The sequence below is a fragment of the Semicossyphus pulcher genome, unplaced genomic scaffold (assembly GCF_022749685.1).
Source record: "Semicossyphus pulcher isolate SPU_LCO1_2020_fin unplaced genomic scaffold, fSemPul1.0.p SCAF_5, whole genome shotgun sequence".
Lineage (NCBI taxonomy): Eukaryota > Metazoa > Chordata > Actinopteri > Labriformes > Labridae > Semicossyphus > Semicossyphus pulcher.
This window is the reverse complement of record NW_027211726.1, coordinates 17,095,404-17,112,596: the sequence shown is the minus strand read 5'-3', so window position 1 is coordinate 17,112,596 and position 17,193 is coordinate 17,095,404. Positions and strand designations below refer to the sequence as shown.

Here is a 17,193-nt window from a genome sequence, read left to right as displayed (position 1 = left end):
TTCACACTCCCTACGCAGTCAGCACCGGGCGCCGTGAGCAGGTCTGCTGCACTGACATAAAGGAGGATGAGTCACGGATAAAGCACGAGGAGTCTTAAGCCAAGGCCTGACATTCTTGAGAACTTGTTATTCCTCACATCTCAGCAACACAAAACTCACAGAAGATGGTCTCTTTAATTCGCTCTCTTTATTGAAATTACTAAAAACATTTGGAAATTGAAGGCAGGAGAAGCAGAACTTTGGCTAAGCATGCTGTGTGATTGTGCTCTTACACAGATATAAAACAAAAAGGCACTTGGAAATTACGTGGTCCACACTACACATCAGTCACCTCTACATCTGACTCATCAATGGCAGCTGTTAATATTTTTGGAAGAAGCTGATCGATGACCAGTGTGGGTAACCATAATAAACCTGCACTAACACTGAAATGCAGTATAAAAAAGGCACTTATCAGGCAGCGGGATAAGGCAAAAAGCTGCCTGATAACACAGAGAGATTAAAGCATCAGAGCTAAGTTCATCCCCGGTGAAGGTCAAACATAATAACAGCAGGAAGGAATACAAAACCCAGTACAAAATGAATCATATTTGTGTTAAATGTCTACATATGTTCAGTGTGGTTATCTCGTCAAACACCAAACCAATACGTCCCCCTATCACGCTGAATAATTCATCCGTGAATTTGTTTACAAGCTACGACAGTGTCTCACCCACAAGTCAATTGTTCCCACGACCACCACAGAAAACAAGACAAAAGCAAAAGGAGGAAAAAGTGATAAAAAATTGTGCTTAAAAGGGATATAAAAGGGTTTTGTTAATTATCTTAAGATGATATTTAATATGGAATATAAACTTTACATCTACATCATATAATCAATGAATGCGCAGGAAGGTTTGAGTACATATAACATGTGTCTGAAGGAGGTTGTGTGCTTTCCCTCTCTAATATCCTTTGATATAATAAACTAAATCAGATAAAGTTCGGCCTGCAGGTAGGGGGCATCTGAGTCTAACAGTGACTTATATATAGACAGAGGTGCTTTGCTTACGCACAGACCCAGCAAAGAGACGTGTATCACATCACACAACACTCGCACATCAATAACAGCGATGTGTCATCAATGAAAGAAGCTCCAAATTGGGGCACAACCAGGCACACGCACACTCTTTGGACTTTTGATCTTTACAAATTCAGATATGGGTCAAGGAATGTGATTAGTAAAAGGCCACATTTACATACTATTACACACACACCGTGCACCTCTGCTTTACGGGTACTAAAGAACGTGATCTGAATGGAAATACACTGATGGTATTTACAGCTTAGGAAAGATACAGAGGTGGTAGTGAAGGTGACAAAGGACGACGATCAATCGGACCATTCGTCATCGTCAAACTCCGAAGAGTCGTCCTCGCTGTCGCTGCACTCCACGGCGATACGACGGGACAGGATGGCGGCCACATCGTCGCCAGTGTGATCCCTCTTCTCCTGCTCCCGCTGTGCCTCCACCTTACGCAGGTTGAAACCTGAAAGGGAGTAAGAGACGGTTACAGTGAGTGTGTGCGTGCCGGATTCTGTCACTGTAGCTATGGAAACACTTTTGTAACCTTTCAATACTGAAACAATATACAAAGGAGTTTTAAGCAAAGCCATCCGTTCAGTTAATGGTATTGTAATCAGTTCTAACAATGCTACATATCGTGGTAATTGGGGAGCTAGCAGATGGATGTTGCCTCTTCTTCTTCCTGTTTTTACTCTAATTGTATGTTTGCCAGAAAAACTAATGAGCATTAAAAGCTGTAATACAAGATAAGGGTTTGTTTCATACCTAACCAGGTGGAAAGTGTACTTAAAAACATAATCTTGGAGATTTACATTTAAATAAATGTCTGTTAAGTCACTATCTATCGCTGAATGAGGTAACACAATGGTGATTGAGCCTATGGCCCACTGATGAAAGCCTTTGCATTTGCAGTATATAGTAGAATTATGGACTCGGTGTCTGGTGCGACTTTCACTGAAAGAATCACAAGTGGCGCCCAGTTAGTGACACGTTTTCCATCACCCAGCAGTGCTATGTCTGCCAGAGAGGGTAGGCGGAGCTAATCGGCTGCTTTTCCAGTCTCTGCAATCTGCTTTCCCACCAAAATTAGCTTGTTGACGCGGGTCTTTCAGACCCAGGAAGACCTGCTTATAGATGCCGATTGTCTCTTTTCCTATTGCCAGTGAATTATACTCCTGTCGGCCTCTTTTCTGCTGCGTCACCGTCTTGACGTCACAAATGTGCCGGAAACAGGGTTAGTAAACAGTGAAGATGTTACGGTGATTAGGTCTGTATTGTGTCTATTACTCATTCAGTCTCTTTATCAAACTCGGCACAGACAAATGTGGAACGATGTTCAAGCGCTGCTGGGACAAGGAGTCGCAGAAGTTACCGACGGAGCATAGCATTGTGTCGGAAAGGGGGCAGAGATTAGCGTGTCAACACAGGTTATTGCTCCCATCAATACTGATCGGAGCTGAGGCGATAATTACCCGGGTCTACTGCAGAGTCATTTGACCCGGGTCTGAATGCTGACTGTAACCTTTCCCATAAAGAAAAAGCCGGGTGTTAGCAGGTTTTTTGACCAGTGGGAAGAAAGCTCAAGTGTTGCGAGTAAACAGTAATCTACTATGGCTGAACAAACAAAGAAAAGATCGATGACTACAGATACAACTTCAAAAATAAGTGAAAATACAAAGAAGAAGAAACAAATTCGACGCTCAGATGAAGGCAAACAGTCTAAAAAGGAAAGCGACCGTCAACCGGAGCCAACCGTGGACGTCACACATGCAACACTGTCTGGATATCTGGGAATGTGCTCTGTTTATCGCCATAGGTGCCGCCAAAGAGAATGAAAACTGAGATCTTCAAGATTAAAACTTAATTTCCTTAAAGTGAGATATTACTCGTACCAGGAAGAACAAAATCTTCATTATAAATAAAAGTTTTGTAATGATCATTTTACTCCATGAAAAATAATTGATTAGTATTAGCAAAAAAACCCCAGAAACTTTGCTTCTGCTTCTCCTGATATTGGCAACAATGTTGATCAGGTGTATAAAGCACAATAAAAATTAAATACTGATGTAGTATTTTCAATGCTATTGTTTTATGTACTTCACACATTTACTTTTTCAAATGTCTTTACCTGACAGTGACAGATAGAAGAAGTGTCTCACCTTGTCGGATGGCCTGCAGCAGGTCACTGCGAGGGTCGTCCTCAGGCTCCGGCTGAGGTTTGGGAGCAGAGCTGGGTGCAGCGCCACCAGAGGGAGGAGGGGGAGCAGAGTTTCCAAAGGATGAGGGAGGAGGACCAGGGGGAGGTGGAGGTGGTGGAGGAGGTGGTGGACCACCACCCATAGACATAGGCGGTGGAGGTGGTGGACCGCCACCTGTAGACATAGGCGGTGGAGGAGGAGGTGCAGGTGGGGAGGGATAGGCAGAGGGAGCAGGGGGAGGGGGAGGTGGGGAGTCGAAGCCAGGGGGAGGTGGTGGAGCTCCGAAGCCAGAGGGTGGAGGAGGGGGAGGGGGAGCGGGGGGAGGGGCAAGGTTGGGGCGAGAGCTGGCTGGGGAGGTCATGGGTGGAGCAGGAGGTGGGTGGTTTGGACTCAGAACGCTGACACGCTTCGTGGCTGGTGCTCCGTACTGTCCGTCTGACCTGTGAACGACACAGATACAACTACAGCTCAGGAGAAGGTAAATGACTACATGAAGCCTTCTTTTGCCTCCATCAACCTTTAATGCATCTTCAGCTTCAATCTAAGAGGCTCATGCTCGCTAGAAAATCACAGGATGAAAGTTATGTCCTGTTAAAGAGGACAGTACACATGTAGCTGTACTTTCGGCACGTGTCGGCAGCACGCGTGGGCTTATATGCTACTTTAAGACTCTACTTACGCCAAGTCTGGAGGTGGAGGAGGCAGGAAGTCATCGTTGCCAGGCGGAGAGAGAGGGGAGCCAGGATCGTAAGCGTAGGAGCCAGTACTCAGCTCGAGGCCATCAGAAGTGAAGCCTTCTCCAGATCCAATACTGCCGTTCAGACCCTCTGAGGAATTCCTGTAAGCAAATTTAAACACACAGTCAGGCCAAAATACAGCGTGTCATCTCCATTCTCTGAAACTTTAATATGCAAATGATGAAACATCTTGCATCAACAGTTGTGAGTCATGCACTGTTTGCTTAATGAGAAATAACCCTGAATAGATTAAAGAGACGTTTGACAGATGTATTTCAAGCAGCAGACGCATCTGGTGACAGGAACACTTGTGGTGACCGGTTCACACAGCTATTAACACAACACAGAGTGCAGCATCTCTCACAACAGTGAAAGAATAGCTTGTCCTTCAGATTAACAACTTGACTTGGAACATTTATCTTTTTCTCCTCATCAGGTCTGGCTTCTCAAGTCTGGCTTTCGACTTATAAACAAGCTGGCAAATAGATTTAACAACCGCAGCTGTTACAGCAACTTCATATAACTTATTAACATTTAAGGAGCAACCGCAGAGACAATGAATAGTGAAAATCTAGTGATCATAATCTCATATTTCTTGATAAAACAACATGTTTGATTACCCATTAGCTACAGTTAGCCAACAGCTATTGTTAGCATTCAGCCACGTCTTAGTTTACATTACTGTTTGATAGTGCATAGACTGTATATATAGATGGACGACGTGTTGTGATGGCGGGCGGAGCCGCCGTAGCCACTTCCGCTAACCAGAACACACACTTACATTGCTGAAAACAAACAGCAAAGATCCAGCACGTCCGCGTATTTAACAGCAGAGCAGCTTCTTGTGTTGGTCTGAAGAAGACGTTCACAGATATGTAAACTTCAATAACTGTAGTGATTGTTTTAGTTACGTCTCCTCTCACCGTTCCTCCTCTACTCTGATAATCCAGAACAGATCAACTGCAGGAGCCGTTTTTGTCAACAGAGCTGTCAATCATCCTTTTTACAGCATCAAATAACTCTAAAAATAAACTTGTCAGAAAAATGGACGTAAACACTTGGACGTAAATCAGCATGATAAGAACTAACTATAATGACAGAAACCATGTTTGAGAAACATTTATGTGGCGTGTATTTTGATTTTATAGTTTGACTCATGTCCCATCTGTTAACATGGAGGAGGCGGGCTTTATGACCTATACTGCAGCCAGCCAGCAAGGGGCGATAGAGATGTTTAAGCTTCACTTTTAGGGAGCAGCCATGTCGCCCATCTTTTTATACAGTCTATATTGTTACCTGATATAATAGTATAAACAATTCCAATCTAATGGCAATGTTAGCTTGAACGTTGCTTATTGCTAATGTTATCTGTTGTATAACAGAAGCTAGTGGGTTATCATGTATGTTGTTCTAGCTTGAAATATGTCTCTGTGTCTCATTTTCTTTCTGGTTGCTGATCCACCAGTAAGCAGTGACATGAAAACTATTTGTTAGATTTCCTATGTTAATATACCTATAAAACAGCAGTATGGCATTATTGCAGCCTGTCAGCTTCCCATCATGACTGTGACATCAAAGGAAAATAGCGACTGTGTGAATCTAAGAAATTGGATGTGCTGGGGGTCCGTGCTCTCAGAGTGCCCTTCTAATCTTAGATGTTTACAGTGATTTTTTTTGGTCACACGCAACAGCCAGTACCACACCCAACTTCCTGAGAGCATTTCTAGACAGGATGTACCCCCCCTAACTGTGCTCAGATTGGGTGATAAGACAGGGGAGAGCTGTGTTTATATGTAATAGCTCATTCTTTACTTTGACAGTGTGGGTTAGAGACAGATTTCATGACATCATTATTATGTCCTTATTACTGAGATGCATTAAAAAGCCTATCTGCATTGTGGATACAATCAACTCTGCACTTCCACAGTCAATCTCTCAACTTACATCATGTCAGGCTTCGGCACCACAAACTCCTCCCCCATCTTACGGCGTTCCCATTCCTCCTTCCTGGTCTTGATCTTTCTTGGGTTGAGCGTCCGTTGGTTCAGATGATCTTTCTTCTCCTTCTGCTCGAAAGTAAACAGAGACAAAATTGTAGGCTTTCACTTGTTTGAAGTCATTAATTCGTTCTGGGTGTGCGAGCATGTTTTCTGGTTCTCACTCTGTGCTTGCGTCTCTCCTTCATGATGTCCTTGGTGTCCTGCAGCATCTTCTCCTTCCACAGGTCAAAGAAGTAGGAAGGATCAGTGTAAAACTTCAAGGCCTCCTTTCCATCGTCCCTGAAGAGAAACATTTGCAAAAATTATGATAACAGTTGGTTATCCGCTCACTTTGTTTCTTTTTGTCCTTAGACATACCCTAAAATTTGGTGCATAAGATGCACTTTTAGTACTTTTTTTTTCCCCATCTAAAAGGTGTGCTGCGTCCTATATACCGTTGCAACCAATAAACCAGTAATATACCAATGCAGAGAGATTTAGCTATACTCTAGCTAAAGCTTCTTCATGCACCGTCATGATCACCAGTGCAGCCTCCATCCTCACAACAATCAACTTTACCATAGGCTGAGCTCAACTACCGCACCGGTAGCTAGCATGATTGCAAACTGGATATGGCGAAAAAACAGATGGTAGGCTATAATTTGTGTGTTTTTAATGTGTTTCAAATAAAAATAAATTGAATTAGTGTTGAAATTACTTGTATACACGTTTTTATAAATAAATGGCTAAAGAAAACCGTTTCCTTCTGGGATACCCCCATAAATAGACTGCGTTTTAAATTCTGGTGCGACTTATATTGCAGACTTTACGGTAAGTAAGTGCCTGCAGACAGATCTCCATCTGCCTTACTGTGTACCAATATACTAAGAAGCCATTAAACTTCCCTTTTCAGTCTATGAAAGACTTCACTCGCACACTTCCTAGTGTGCAAAAACACATTTTCTATGTTCTGCAAAGATCTGTCACAGTGGTTTTAATAACACTTTTACATTCACACCCATCACACCAGGAGTCTTTAAAAACAATCTTAGAAGTCTTCAGGTTACCAGTAAATTTTGCTCACCATCGATGGCACTGCTGTGGTTACTGATTTCACACACGCCTCCACCATCCTCACACCTTTCTGTTCCGTTTTTAATGAATCTAACGTATGGTGACATGTCACGCCTCGTGATCTCACTATGTGTCAGCATGGTTATGACACATTGTTTTCCAGACCAATTTTCCACAGCGCTGCTTTAATTCAGTTGAAGAGCGTGCTAAGAAAAAGTGCCATTTACATTTTATGTAAATAATCCTGCCCTTCTGCCTTTAAGTTTTTCTATGTGTGGTGTTATTGGTTACTGCTTTTTGCCTTCTAGACCAGAAAAAACAGGTCGGTGTTGGTCAACAAAGCAAAATAAAAAAAAGAGTACACACTTAGAAAAATAGCAAGGGATACTGGATCTGCATGATCCAATGATGTCAATGAATTAGGATTAGCATTCCAGCAGTCATCCTATTCCCATCCTAAATTGTAATCCTAATTTTGTTTGTGCTTTTATTAGGGGTTGAACTGCATTCAGCCACACAGTCACTTATAGGAAACAAATCCTTGATGAGCCTCGAAAGCACGTGCATCCAAGAGGCAGGTTTAAATAATGTAAAGTGAAGAGAAAAAAAATAGCTTGCATGTGCCCACATGAGCATGCACGTGTTCTTATTATTGCGCCGTGTTATGCTCCAGTGAATGAATATGAGCCATGTGTGTGTGTCTAATGTCTGCTCAGCCGTACCGGTATTGGCTGAGGTAGTTGAGCGGTGGGGGCGGATTGCAGACCATGTAGGTGTCCTGCACAGGCATTGGCAGAGACGGCCGGGTGAAGAGCTGCTGGTCCTGGGTCACACTGCTGCGGAAAGCCTTACGGGTAGTGATGGCCTGCAGAGAGACTGAGAGAGGAACGGACAGAGAGAGTGTTATTGAATACTTGTGTGCTCAAGGGAAAGAGATTATTTTATTAAGAAGCTTATATGGAGTCTTAAAAGTGGTTCTAATGTTATGTTGTATTTTTCATATTCAAGCTAATGAGCTACTCTATTTTCTAAGGTAGTAGTAGTACTAGTTACAGGAAAACTTGGGAGTACTTACCCTCCTCTTCTTTGGGATCCAGCTGGGTGACTTTGACCTGCAGACGATCCACTCTCTCTCCCAGTGTGTTTACCCTGATTGCAAACGCTCCCGCCTGGACAAAGAGCTCCCCAAACACATCCTCTGCATACTTACCTACAAAAACACACACAGGTTGATGATATGCATTTACCAATTTGTCTAATGCATGTACAATAAACACATAGCCACAACTACATTCATATAAAACTTTGCATAAACATGTGCAGTTCCATGTTACATAGAGCACATTTGGCGGGTGTTATAACCCTTTCACACCATATTCTAATGACAGATCTACTGTGATGACACCCAGACACTCACTGAGGCTGCCCAGCTGGCGGATGATGTTTGCCAGGCTGATATTGGTGACACATTCCAGCTCACTGCGGATGTTGGAAGGAATGGTTTGGCGACACACGTGCCGGGGCTCTATATTCCTCGTAACCAGAGGCATGGTGGGGTGCTGTGGGTGAGGGGGGCCCGGCCCTGATGGGGAAGAGGAGGTGGGTCATTTGAGGCAAAGACATTCAGACAAAAAAAGGATTGAAAGACAGCAAAGAGATGTATGATGCTAATAAGAAATAACTGAGAATTCAATTTCTCCACTGGCTATAACTTAATCAATAACCACTTTGATGATGTATTGATAATTTTTTGTGTAATTTGTTCTTGCAAAAAAAAATTCTGCTTCTCTTTTTTGGATTTTGGACGTCACTGTGAGTTCTGGGAAATTATTATAGTGTGTACTCTTTACTGGTTTATGACTTTTTGTAGTTACTTCCACCCCTAAATTGGTCTCCAGCTCATGTGACACCCAGACAGGCATGTATAAATAAACACTGGGCCAGAAGCAGAAGCAAAACTAAAGCCTAAAGGTCCACTCAGCAAACATCCAGCATCCGCCCAGTTGATGTGAAACTGGACAATTCAACATAAAACACAGGAAAGGATATGTTGGGAGTAATTGTATCTGCACCATTACATTTAGAGTGGTGTAAATTATTCAAAATATAATGCATAAATCACAGTCAGTGTGGTGTGTGTGCATGCCATATAGAATATGTTCAAAAAGTGATAACTCCCATAGGCACAGAGATCTGCAGAGACAGCAGACTCTCCCTCCTACAAAGACGGTGCAGACAGGCAGAATTTAGCTTACTGTAAGTATACCCTGCAGTGCTTCCTATTCCCCATTTTGGTTGCCTAATTACAAGTTTTTCATGTAAACGTTGAGGCTTCGGAAAATGGTGAGGTCATCATACAAATGTTAATGGGTGGATTCAAGTGTTTGGACTTCTCCTTGGGTTGGCAGATATATCATTTAAGCGTAATTTCAGAATAAGCATACAGTTAGTGTGTCATGTTTATTCATTCCTTCATAAAAAGTCGACAGCTGTATCTACATTAAGTACAGCTCCGCACTGTGTGGTTAATGGTACGTTCGGCAGTAAAGTCAACCACTCTTTGTCAAATTGACAAACCAAAACTGGAAATGTTCTACATAAGCGTTTGTCTTTAGGATAAACTGAACTTTTCTTAACAAAAGTAACAACAAGAGAACAAATAAGTCGAAAATGTTAGACTTTGACGCCCGCGACATTAGCCTCAATGAGCTACAATGTAACTTGGGATCTCGGCCTTGTCAGAGCAGGAAGTAACTTGTAGGCGCCTCATATCTCGAAGGATAAGCCGAACAAAAGTATGTCTACACCCTTTTCTTTATGGAAAGACTTCTGATTAAATATACTTTACTTACCGTCAAAATGTGCAACTGTTGGCTGTCTCTATACACACTTGTTGTTGTCCTGTCTCAAGATTTCCAGAAGAAATGTTCAGCGGTACACTATACGAACGAGCTAAACGCAGCACAAAAGTCCCGGGATTGTGAACTTCTGATTGGTCGAGCGATTGAGTTCCCGAAAGCTGATTGGCTTCTGCGCTTGTCAACAGTTTTTTTTGCCGAGAACAGGATGTGGAAATTTCAACTTAAAATGCGCAACTCCGCCCTGACTAGTGGCAAACATCTGTCCGTAATTTGCGTAACGGAGGGTGGAGGCCGGAGCACATTCCAACGTATGCTCCAGCGAGTTGGAACGCGTCCGAGGAATGACTGGCATTAAGTATAAGAGCTCAATGTGGAGAAAAGCACTTATGATGATAAATTACTGTCCTGTGAGCCTCGCCGGGTGAGTGTTATGTGCATCACTTCAAATCAGCCTGACCAAACTGGAAGTACACAGGCTTCACGGTAGTCGTGGAAAGCCATATTCCTGGAAAGGTTTAATCATTTATCAAAGTATAGGAACATGACATTTGTGTTAGCCCGTAGATACACTTGAAATCACATAAAATCCAAATTATATATAATAGTTTGCATCTGCTGTACAGCCCCCTCTTTCATATAAGTCCAGCTTTGTTTCTCTTTCCAGTAAGAAACAATAAACTTCTACTATGGAGTGAGGTTAACTGTATATACACTATATCAAATATAAGATTAGCATTTGGATGTAAGGTAAATCTGCAAAAAATAAGGGACAATTAATAGGGTCATGTTCCTTTATTCCTTTTTAAGTTTACATGTGAAAGAAACTTTAAAACACTGACTGCCAGGTGCAACAAATGTCAACCTGTTATACCCAAAACCCAAGACATGCAACCTGTTGTCTTTTAGAATAATGTTTCCAGATATGATCATGGTTCTAACTGGAGAGACAATATAACAAGAGACATTTCTGTCTTATTTGGCATTTTATTTTGTTATAAAAGGTTTCATTCTTTCTTCTTTGTTACAGTACACAGTAGTGTGCAAAAACGCATTATCGTATGGGACAAATTTAGATATGTATCACAGAAGGCACTGTTAATCTAAACATAATTTAAGCTTCTCTTCAATGTAAAGAATAATTGCAAAAAAAAACATTTTTTGAGCTACAGAGATGTACACATATAATAATGGATGGATCTGCATACTGTAGGATGCATCAAACTCATGTAAAAGGGGTTGCACTGTGGGATATTATTTCAGTAAAATCATAGTAAATCAGGAAACCATCAAGCTGTTGCTGTAACTATCTGCAAAATCTATCAGCTGTTTTTTATGTTTCAAGTGAGACAGAATGAAACCCGTAGACCTAATTATTTTCTTAAGTTAGCCAGTGCCATTTTCAGACACAGCGGTATTTCCCTTTGAGAGTGATGTCATATAAAGGCAGATCCTTTCATCTCCACTAGAGGGAGATGTCATGTTAAGAACTGTGTGAGCCTGAAAAGACAGGGGAAAAAGTTCATAGTAAGAAAAGTGGAACTCCAACTATTTCAACTGTGACCTTCTTCTTGTTTTTGAGGCATGCCTGGTCATGTGTGTACACCTGTGGCAATTCATGTGTGAGTGTCAGCGTCTCGTGTTGACCCAGCTGAGCGTGTAGGAGCTGTGAGCACTTGCTACTGTCTGTTTTAGGACACTGTGACCCTCCCCTGCAGAGCCGTGGATCAGCTTGAGTCCAGAAGCTCGGAGACCCTGTAGGACGCTGAACCAATAGCGGAGCACCTCCTCATCAGTCCCACCCACCTCAAACCCTGCCCATTGCAGGTGCACTGTGGCTACCAGGTGATGGATGCTCTGCAGAGTTCCCGACTCAATCCAGTTCTGGAAAACCCGCCACTCAGCGCTGAGCAGGTCAGCATACAGGAAGTGAACCTAAAGAGAATAAACAGAAGAGCATAGAGATAAAGGAGACCATACAAATAAACTGTACCACTTGTAATCATGTTAACAACACATATTCAAACTGTATGCATGTAGCTCCCTCTGGTGGCTGCAGGATGTAACTCGGCTAGTCTGATTCACTCACTTAAATTGTTGCCATGGCAGCTAGGGATGGCGCAGAGCCCTGTTGCTATGGGAACGTAGAAGTAAGAGAGCTTTCTGGGTATGTCGGGTCGAAAAGACTCTGAGGTATGTTTGTTTGGCACTGTTTCTCCAGATTTGTGTGTGTGTGTGTGTGTGTGTGTGTGTGTGTGTGTGTGTGTGTGTGTATGTGTGTGTGTGTGTGTGTGTATGTGCATATGTGTGTCTTACTGTGTGATGTCCCAGAGCAGCCATGATGTCTGCCAGTGTTTGAGAAACTGAGCCCGGGCTGCCTCTCGTCTTGTGCGTGCGCTTCCTCGCCACTCGCCACTCCAGCCACATCTTGTGCTGGCTGACCCCGCCTCCATCCCCATGGTTACTTGCCAAACTGTTGCCAAGGTGACGGCCAGATGCATCAGAGTTGCTGGGATCAAAACAGTGGACTTCACATCCCAGCGCTGACACGGTCTTTAGAAACTCTGCGTCTCCCCCATCCATGCTAGAGAGGCAGAGATAGAGGAGGTTTGAAGATTATTGCATGCATGATTAAATATGCATTGTTTACTCCAACTGTGCCAGCGACATGAATGCATAAGCATCACAGCACATGCACAGACACATGCAGATCATAAAGAGATGTATGTGCACACCTAAAGGAGTAAGCAACACACGGTGCATCAGCCGCAGGAAGGAGCCAGTCCTCCGCACACAGCAGCCAGTGGGGGGGACCTGCAGGAGGCTGGGATGCCTGAGTCTGACCGGGAGACAAAACCCTGGAGCAGTTGAGCTGCGGATGGACAGGGGAGGAGAGCACACATGAGGGTGAGATAGTTCTGAGAATAGTAGCCCACAACTTAAGTAAGAGGAAGTTAAAATAGAAGAAGTGTAAAAGTTTGTCTTGTGAAACTTGTGAGAACATTTCAGACAGGAAGATCTGAAACATGTTCTCTTGAAAGAGTACAGTAGCATGTGAATAAGGTATTTTGCAGTGTATGGGAGATGATGGAGCTATTCTTTTTGTAATATTTGTTTATTTCACGATTAGTCATTTAAGTTAGAATGTTATGTGATTAAGTTTTTAGTATTTAGAATTCAGTTATTTAGTATTTTTTATGCTTTTGTTTTGAAAGAACTGAGCAGTTTGGGGACCAGCTGATGAGGTTGAAATAGGATAGAGGGGCAGCGGGGAGGGTGTTTGTTTTTTACCAAGATAAGGAAATATAAAGACGTCACTGATCTTGTCTTGTTTGCCGAGAAATTGTTCAAAAATAAGCCAAATAACTTCATTTTGCTTGGACACTGACAATTTGATTCCTGCGTTAGATCCGCTTCCCGTGTGCCTCAGTAGCCGGTTTGATTTTGATATGAGGACAAATCACCACTACAGAAGCTAAATTGTTTTCTTCTTTCCTCTTTAGACGTTCAAAAATGACCTAAATCTGTAAATTTGTGGCAAGACTTTGCAGCTGCTTTAATTTCAATGGTGGCGTTTCTTTTACATCGCACGTGCATTTTTAAAAAGTCATACTTTTTCGTTTTATTTATTTTGAATTTTTGGCACATATAAAGAACTGTACTGAAGACCTAGCTTCAAGTAAGGCAAATACTTTCCTGGTAAAATTGACTCCTCAATGTGAGATTGAGTTGATTAAACTAGAATACTTACAGAACAAAATCAGCATAATATACTTATAATTTTCCCTCCCAGTTCCCCCTGTACTTGGCACTATCTACAAGTTTTAACTCTTGTATGGGAGTTTCCAGGCTGGAACTGGAAGTCCTCACTGGCTCCAGATTTTGCTGAATTTGTCTGCCAGGACACAGACAGTGCTGACTGATCAGATTACTGCTACGTTAACCCCCACACTGGATCTGCAGTTGAAGTAAAGTAGTTAAAAAAAGGGAAGTTTTTATTGATTACTCTTAAAGCCTGGCAAGATTTAACTCCTGGCTGCAGTCAATGTTCGCCCCTCATGTATCGGAATGTAGCTTGAGACCTTCAGGAAGGGCCTCAAATATTAGACCAGTGGTTTCTAACCTGATGAGCGGGGCGCCTTAAAACCTGAGAGGTCACAGAACAAACATCTCTGCTACTTAAACATACTGTGAGGAGTTTTTAACTGGTTATGAAAGAATACTGATGCCTTTGTTTGACCTATTTAAGTAAACTACACCATCAGACAGAAGATCGACTATTTCTATATAGTTATTTTTAAAGCTTGTAAGTGCTGCCACGGGGTAGGTGTCCAACCAAGCGCGCTGCTGAAAGAGCCTTTGCTCACATTTTCCATGGCAAAGTTTCAAAGTGAGAGATATCTTAGCTAGCTAGCTTAGCTGTAAAACAAAAGTTGCTCTGAGTTGCTTTGAAGTTTTTTACTGAAGTCTCTGACTTTTCTTTTCTTGTACCCATGAAATACTAAATATTCATCACCATTTCCACTATATAGGATATTAATCAGGGACATTATGGTTGAATTGATCACTGCCCACTGTTATATAGAACCTGTGATGGGTCATAAGTAAAAGTCTAATAAGAGAACACTTTTTTATTAAATTAGTTTATTCTGTTTATTTAATGAAACTCTTCAGAGGAAAGACTTTTTATTTACCTGTGGATTTGTGATATATGTTATGATCCGATTGAGTTCTGCCGTGAAGGACGGCTCTTCTTCCGCCCACGACTGCACCTCCAGTGTTCTGGGTCCCACCTGGTAACATGCACACATACAGTAAATATCAGTATATTAATACTACAGTGAAAGGAAGTGAGTCATGGGAATGAGGAGGGGTCTGAATAATGCATAGGAATGACAGTAATGTGTGTGAGTGTGCACCCCCTGCCCCAGGTATGAGCACTGAGGAGGCAGGTCACGAGCTCTGACCTCTGTCCTGCTGGCAACATACGAGCCTGAGGCACTGTAACACACACACACACACACACACACACACACACACAAGAGCCCCCCCCACTCATCCTGAACCCTTTGGTCTCCATGGCAACCTCGGTGGGTAGGGGGGTTGATGATTCACTTGAATGAGTCAGAGAGTTTAGCCTTGAGCAGAAAAAGAGACAGTGAGAGAAAAGAAGAATGAAAGAGAGAGAGAGGGGGTGAGGAATGAGGGGACGGAGGTTGAGGTGAAGGGAGGACACATGCACCCACTCACACACACACACACACACACACACACACACACACTGAAGGTTGAAGCTGTGTGCAGCTGAAGGTTAAAGGGAGAAAGAGAGAACAGCTGTCACCTCTCTCTGATCTGGGGTCAGTGTTGTGCTCACCCCCTGCCCTCACCTGTTCCATCATGTCTGTAATAATTCACAGAGCTGTGCACAGAAGCAGCATAATAAATAACTATGAGGAAACCACAGCAGTAAGGTACTAAGCTGTACTGATGTACAGTAAACCTAATGACATTATCCCCAAGTCTCCACTCAGTTCAGATTATTCAGCCTGCATTTAAAGTATACAATAAATATGCAACATATAACATTAAATTAACTGATTTACTTATTAAATACTGTAGTAGACGATGAACATTTTGTCTACCAGAAATAGAGGACATGCCTAATTCCTTTATAACATTGTATTGTGTAACATTATTTTTTAATTTAATCTCAGATTTTATAACTGCTTATTATATAGTTTCCCACTGCCGCCTGTAGCCTATTATTGTTTGGCAGTCTTAACATTTTTAACAGAAATTAAACTGTTAACATGTCCCATATGCAAAAAAAAAAAAACCTGGCCTAGTTGTCACGTGATTCAATAAATACCTTTTTACATTTTGTTTAGCAACAATGCTGCACTGAAACACATTTCAGTTCTACTTCTCTCGTGCTTACCTGGCGCGAGAGCATCTCGTTCTCATCCTCATAGGCTCGTGCCCCCTCCCTCCTTTCCCCATCTTCGACCTCCACCTCTTGCTCCCCCTCCTCTTCCCCCTCGAGACCCGGTAGTCGGGATGGGGATCCCCGGTGGCGCGAGTTTCGCTCCGGTTCGATGCTAATAACGGAGAAGGCAACCGCGCCCTCCCTCTCTCCCACCCCCAGTCGAGCGGCTCGAGGTAACCGTGGCCCGACGACGAGGAGCTGAAGTCCGAGGAGAAACGGTGGGATTAAAAGTAGTAGAATTCCCGAGCGGAGGGGGAGACCACCGTGGCCCCACCACCGCGCACAGGTCCGCATACCTCCTCCGTGGCGGCAGCACCGGGGAACATCTCCGGCTCAGTGCCCTGTGATTAAACTGTTTCTGGAGGGCAAAGAGGAAAGTCCCAGCTGAGTACACCCCTCCTCCTCTTTCCTCCGCGACCTCCTTCTTCTCCTTCTTACCCCCAGGGGAAAGTTGTGATGACGAAGCGCATTCCTTGGTCAACGGTGGCCTTATTGGCAGTGGCTGCCAGTTTATTTATCCCATAACAAACTCGTACAGTTACAGTTAGCCTCTTTGTTGGGGGAAAATCCCCTTTAGGCTACTTGGTTAAATATGGAGGAGCAGAGCACAAACTTCACAGAAATGGGAGCCTTTTGTTGACCAAAATGCTAAACTTAAATAAAACATGAATGTAAATACATATATTTTAGTTTAGCTAAAGTTTTAAAAGTGGAGCCAAAGGTGGTTAATTGCTAATTAGCCAAACACTGTGAGGACGGTTGCTAACATTTTTGCTAAGCAACGCACAACTCTCCTCAGGATTGGCATTGCCTGTAATATCACTTTAATTAATTATTTACAACCTGTCCCAAGTTTTGTCATTTATAAGCGATGCAGGGACCAAATTTTAACCTGATTAGACTTAGTGTTCAAGCAAAAACTGACTTCAGTCACAGCTTGTGGCATTTAACTTAGTAGTTTTACTCGAGACAGCTGCTGTATTTTAATTAGACAACAATTTAAAGGTAGGGTATTTTGCTTGGGTACTTGCATTGTTTTTTAGTTTTTATTTACAATCATCTACATTGGCCACCAGAGGGAAATATTGTAGGACTTCTTTTTAACCCACTCTATTGTGTATGTAGTGTTTAAAGTTGTTAAAAGAGCCACTTCCTGACCAGCTTGTTGCTTACATAGATATGTCTGAAAAGTATACTGGCAGGAAGTGCTCTGTTGTGTAATGTATATTTAGCTATAGTTACATACATATACATAAGAAAATGTTGGGCTAATAATTGTAATTAAGTCTTACATT

The 17,193-nt window shown here is 42.6% G+C and overlaps 2 protein-coding genes across 2 annotated transcripts; both read right to left on the bottom strand.

Annotated features, from left to right (window-relative positions):
- Positions 1 to 167: 167 nt before the first annotated feature.
- wasf2 (WASP family member 2) lies at positions 168 to 10,001 on the bottom strand. Its single transcript, XM_069682154.1, has 9 exons — positions 9,907 to 10,001; positions 8,472 to 8,636; positions 8,130 to 8,264; positions 7,777 to 7,930; positions 6,163 to 6,280; positions 5,946 to 6,067; positions 3,944 to 4,102; positions 3,226 to 3,704; positions 168 to 1,529 (listed from the first exon to the last, which is right to left on the bottom strand). Exons 2-9 carry the CDS (start codon positions 8,602 to 8,604, stop codon positions 1,372 to 1,374), a joined length of 1,458 nt encoding a protein of 485 aa, XP_069538255.1. The 5' UTR covers positions 8,605 to 8,636; positions 9,907 to 10,001; the 3' UTR covers positions 168 to 1,371.
- A 726-nt stretch (positions 10,002 to 10,727) lies between these two features.
- On the bottom strand, positions 10,728 to 16,304 carry LOC138609154 (probable methyltransferase-like protein 24). The gene is made up of 5 exons (XM_069681788.1): positions 15,851 to 16,304; positions 14,607 to 14,705; positions 12,648 to 12,784; positions 12,229 to 12,496; positions 10,728 to 11,847 (listed from the first exon to the last, which is right to left on the bottom strand). Exons 1-5 carry the CDS (start codon positions 16,190 to 16,192, stop codon positions 11,542 to 11,544), a joined length of 1,152 nt encoding a protein of 383 aa, XP_069537889.1. The 5' UTR covers positions 16,193 to 16,304; the 3' UTR covers positions 10,728 to 11,541.
- Between the last annotated feature and the right edge of the window lie 889 nt (positions 16,305 to 17,193).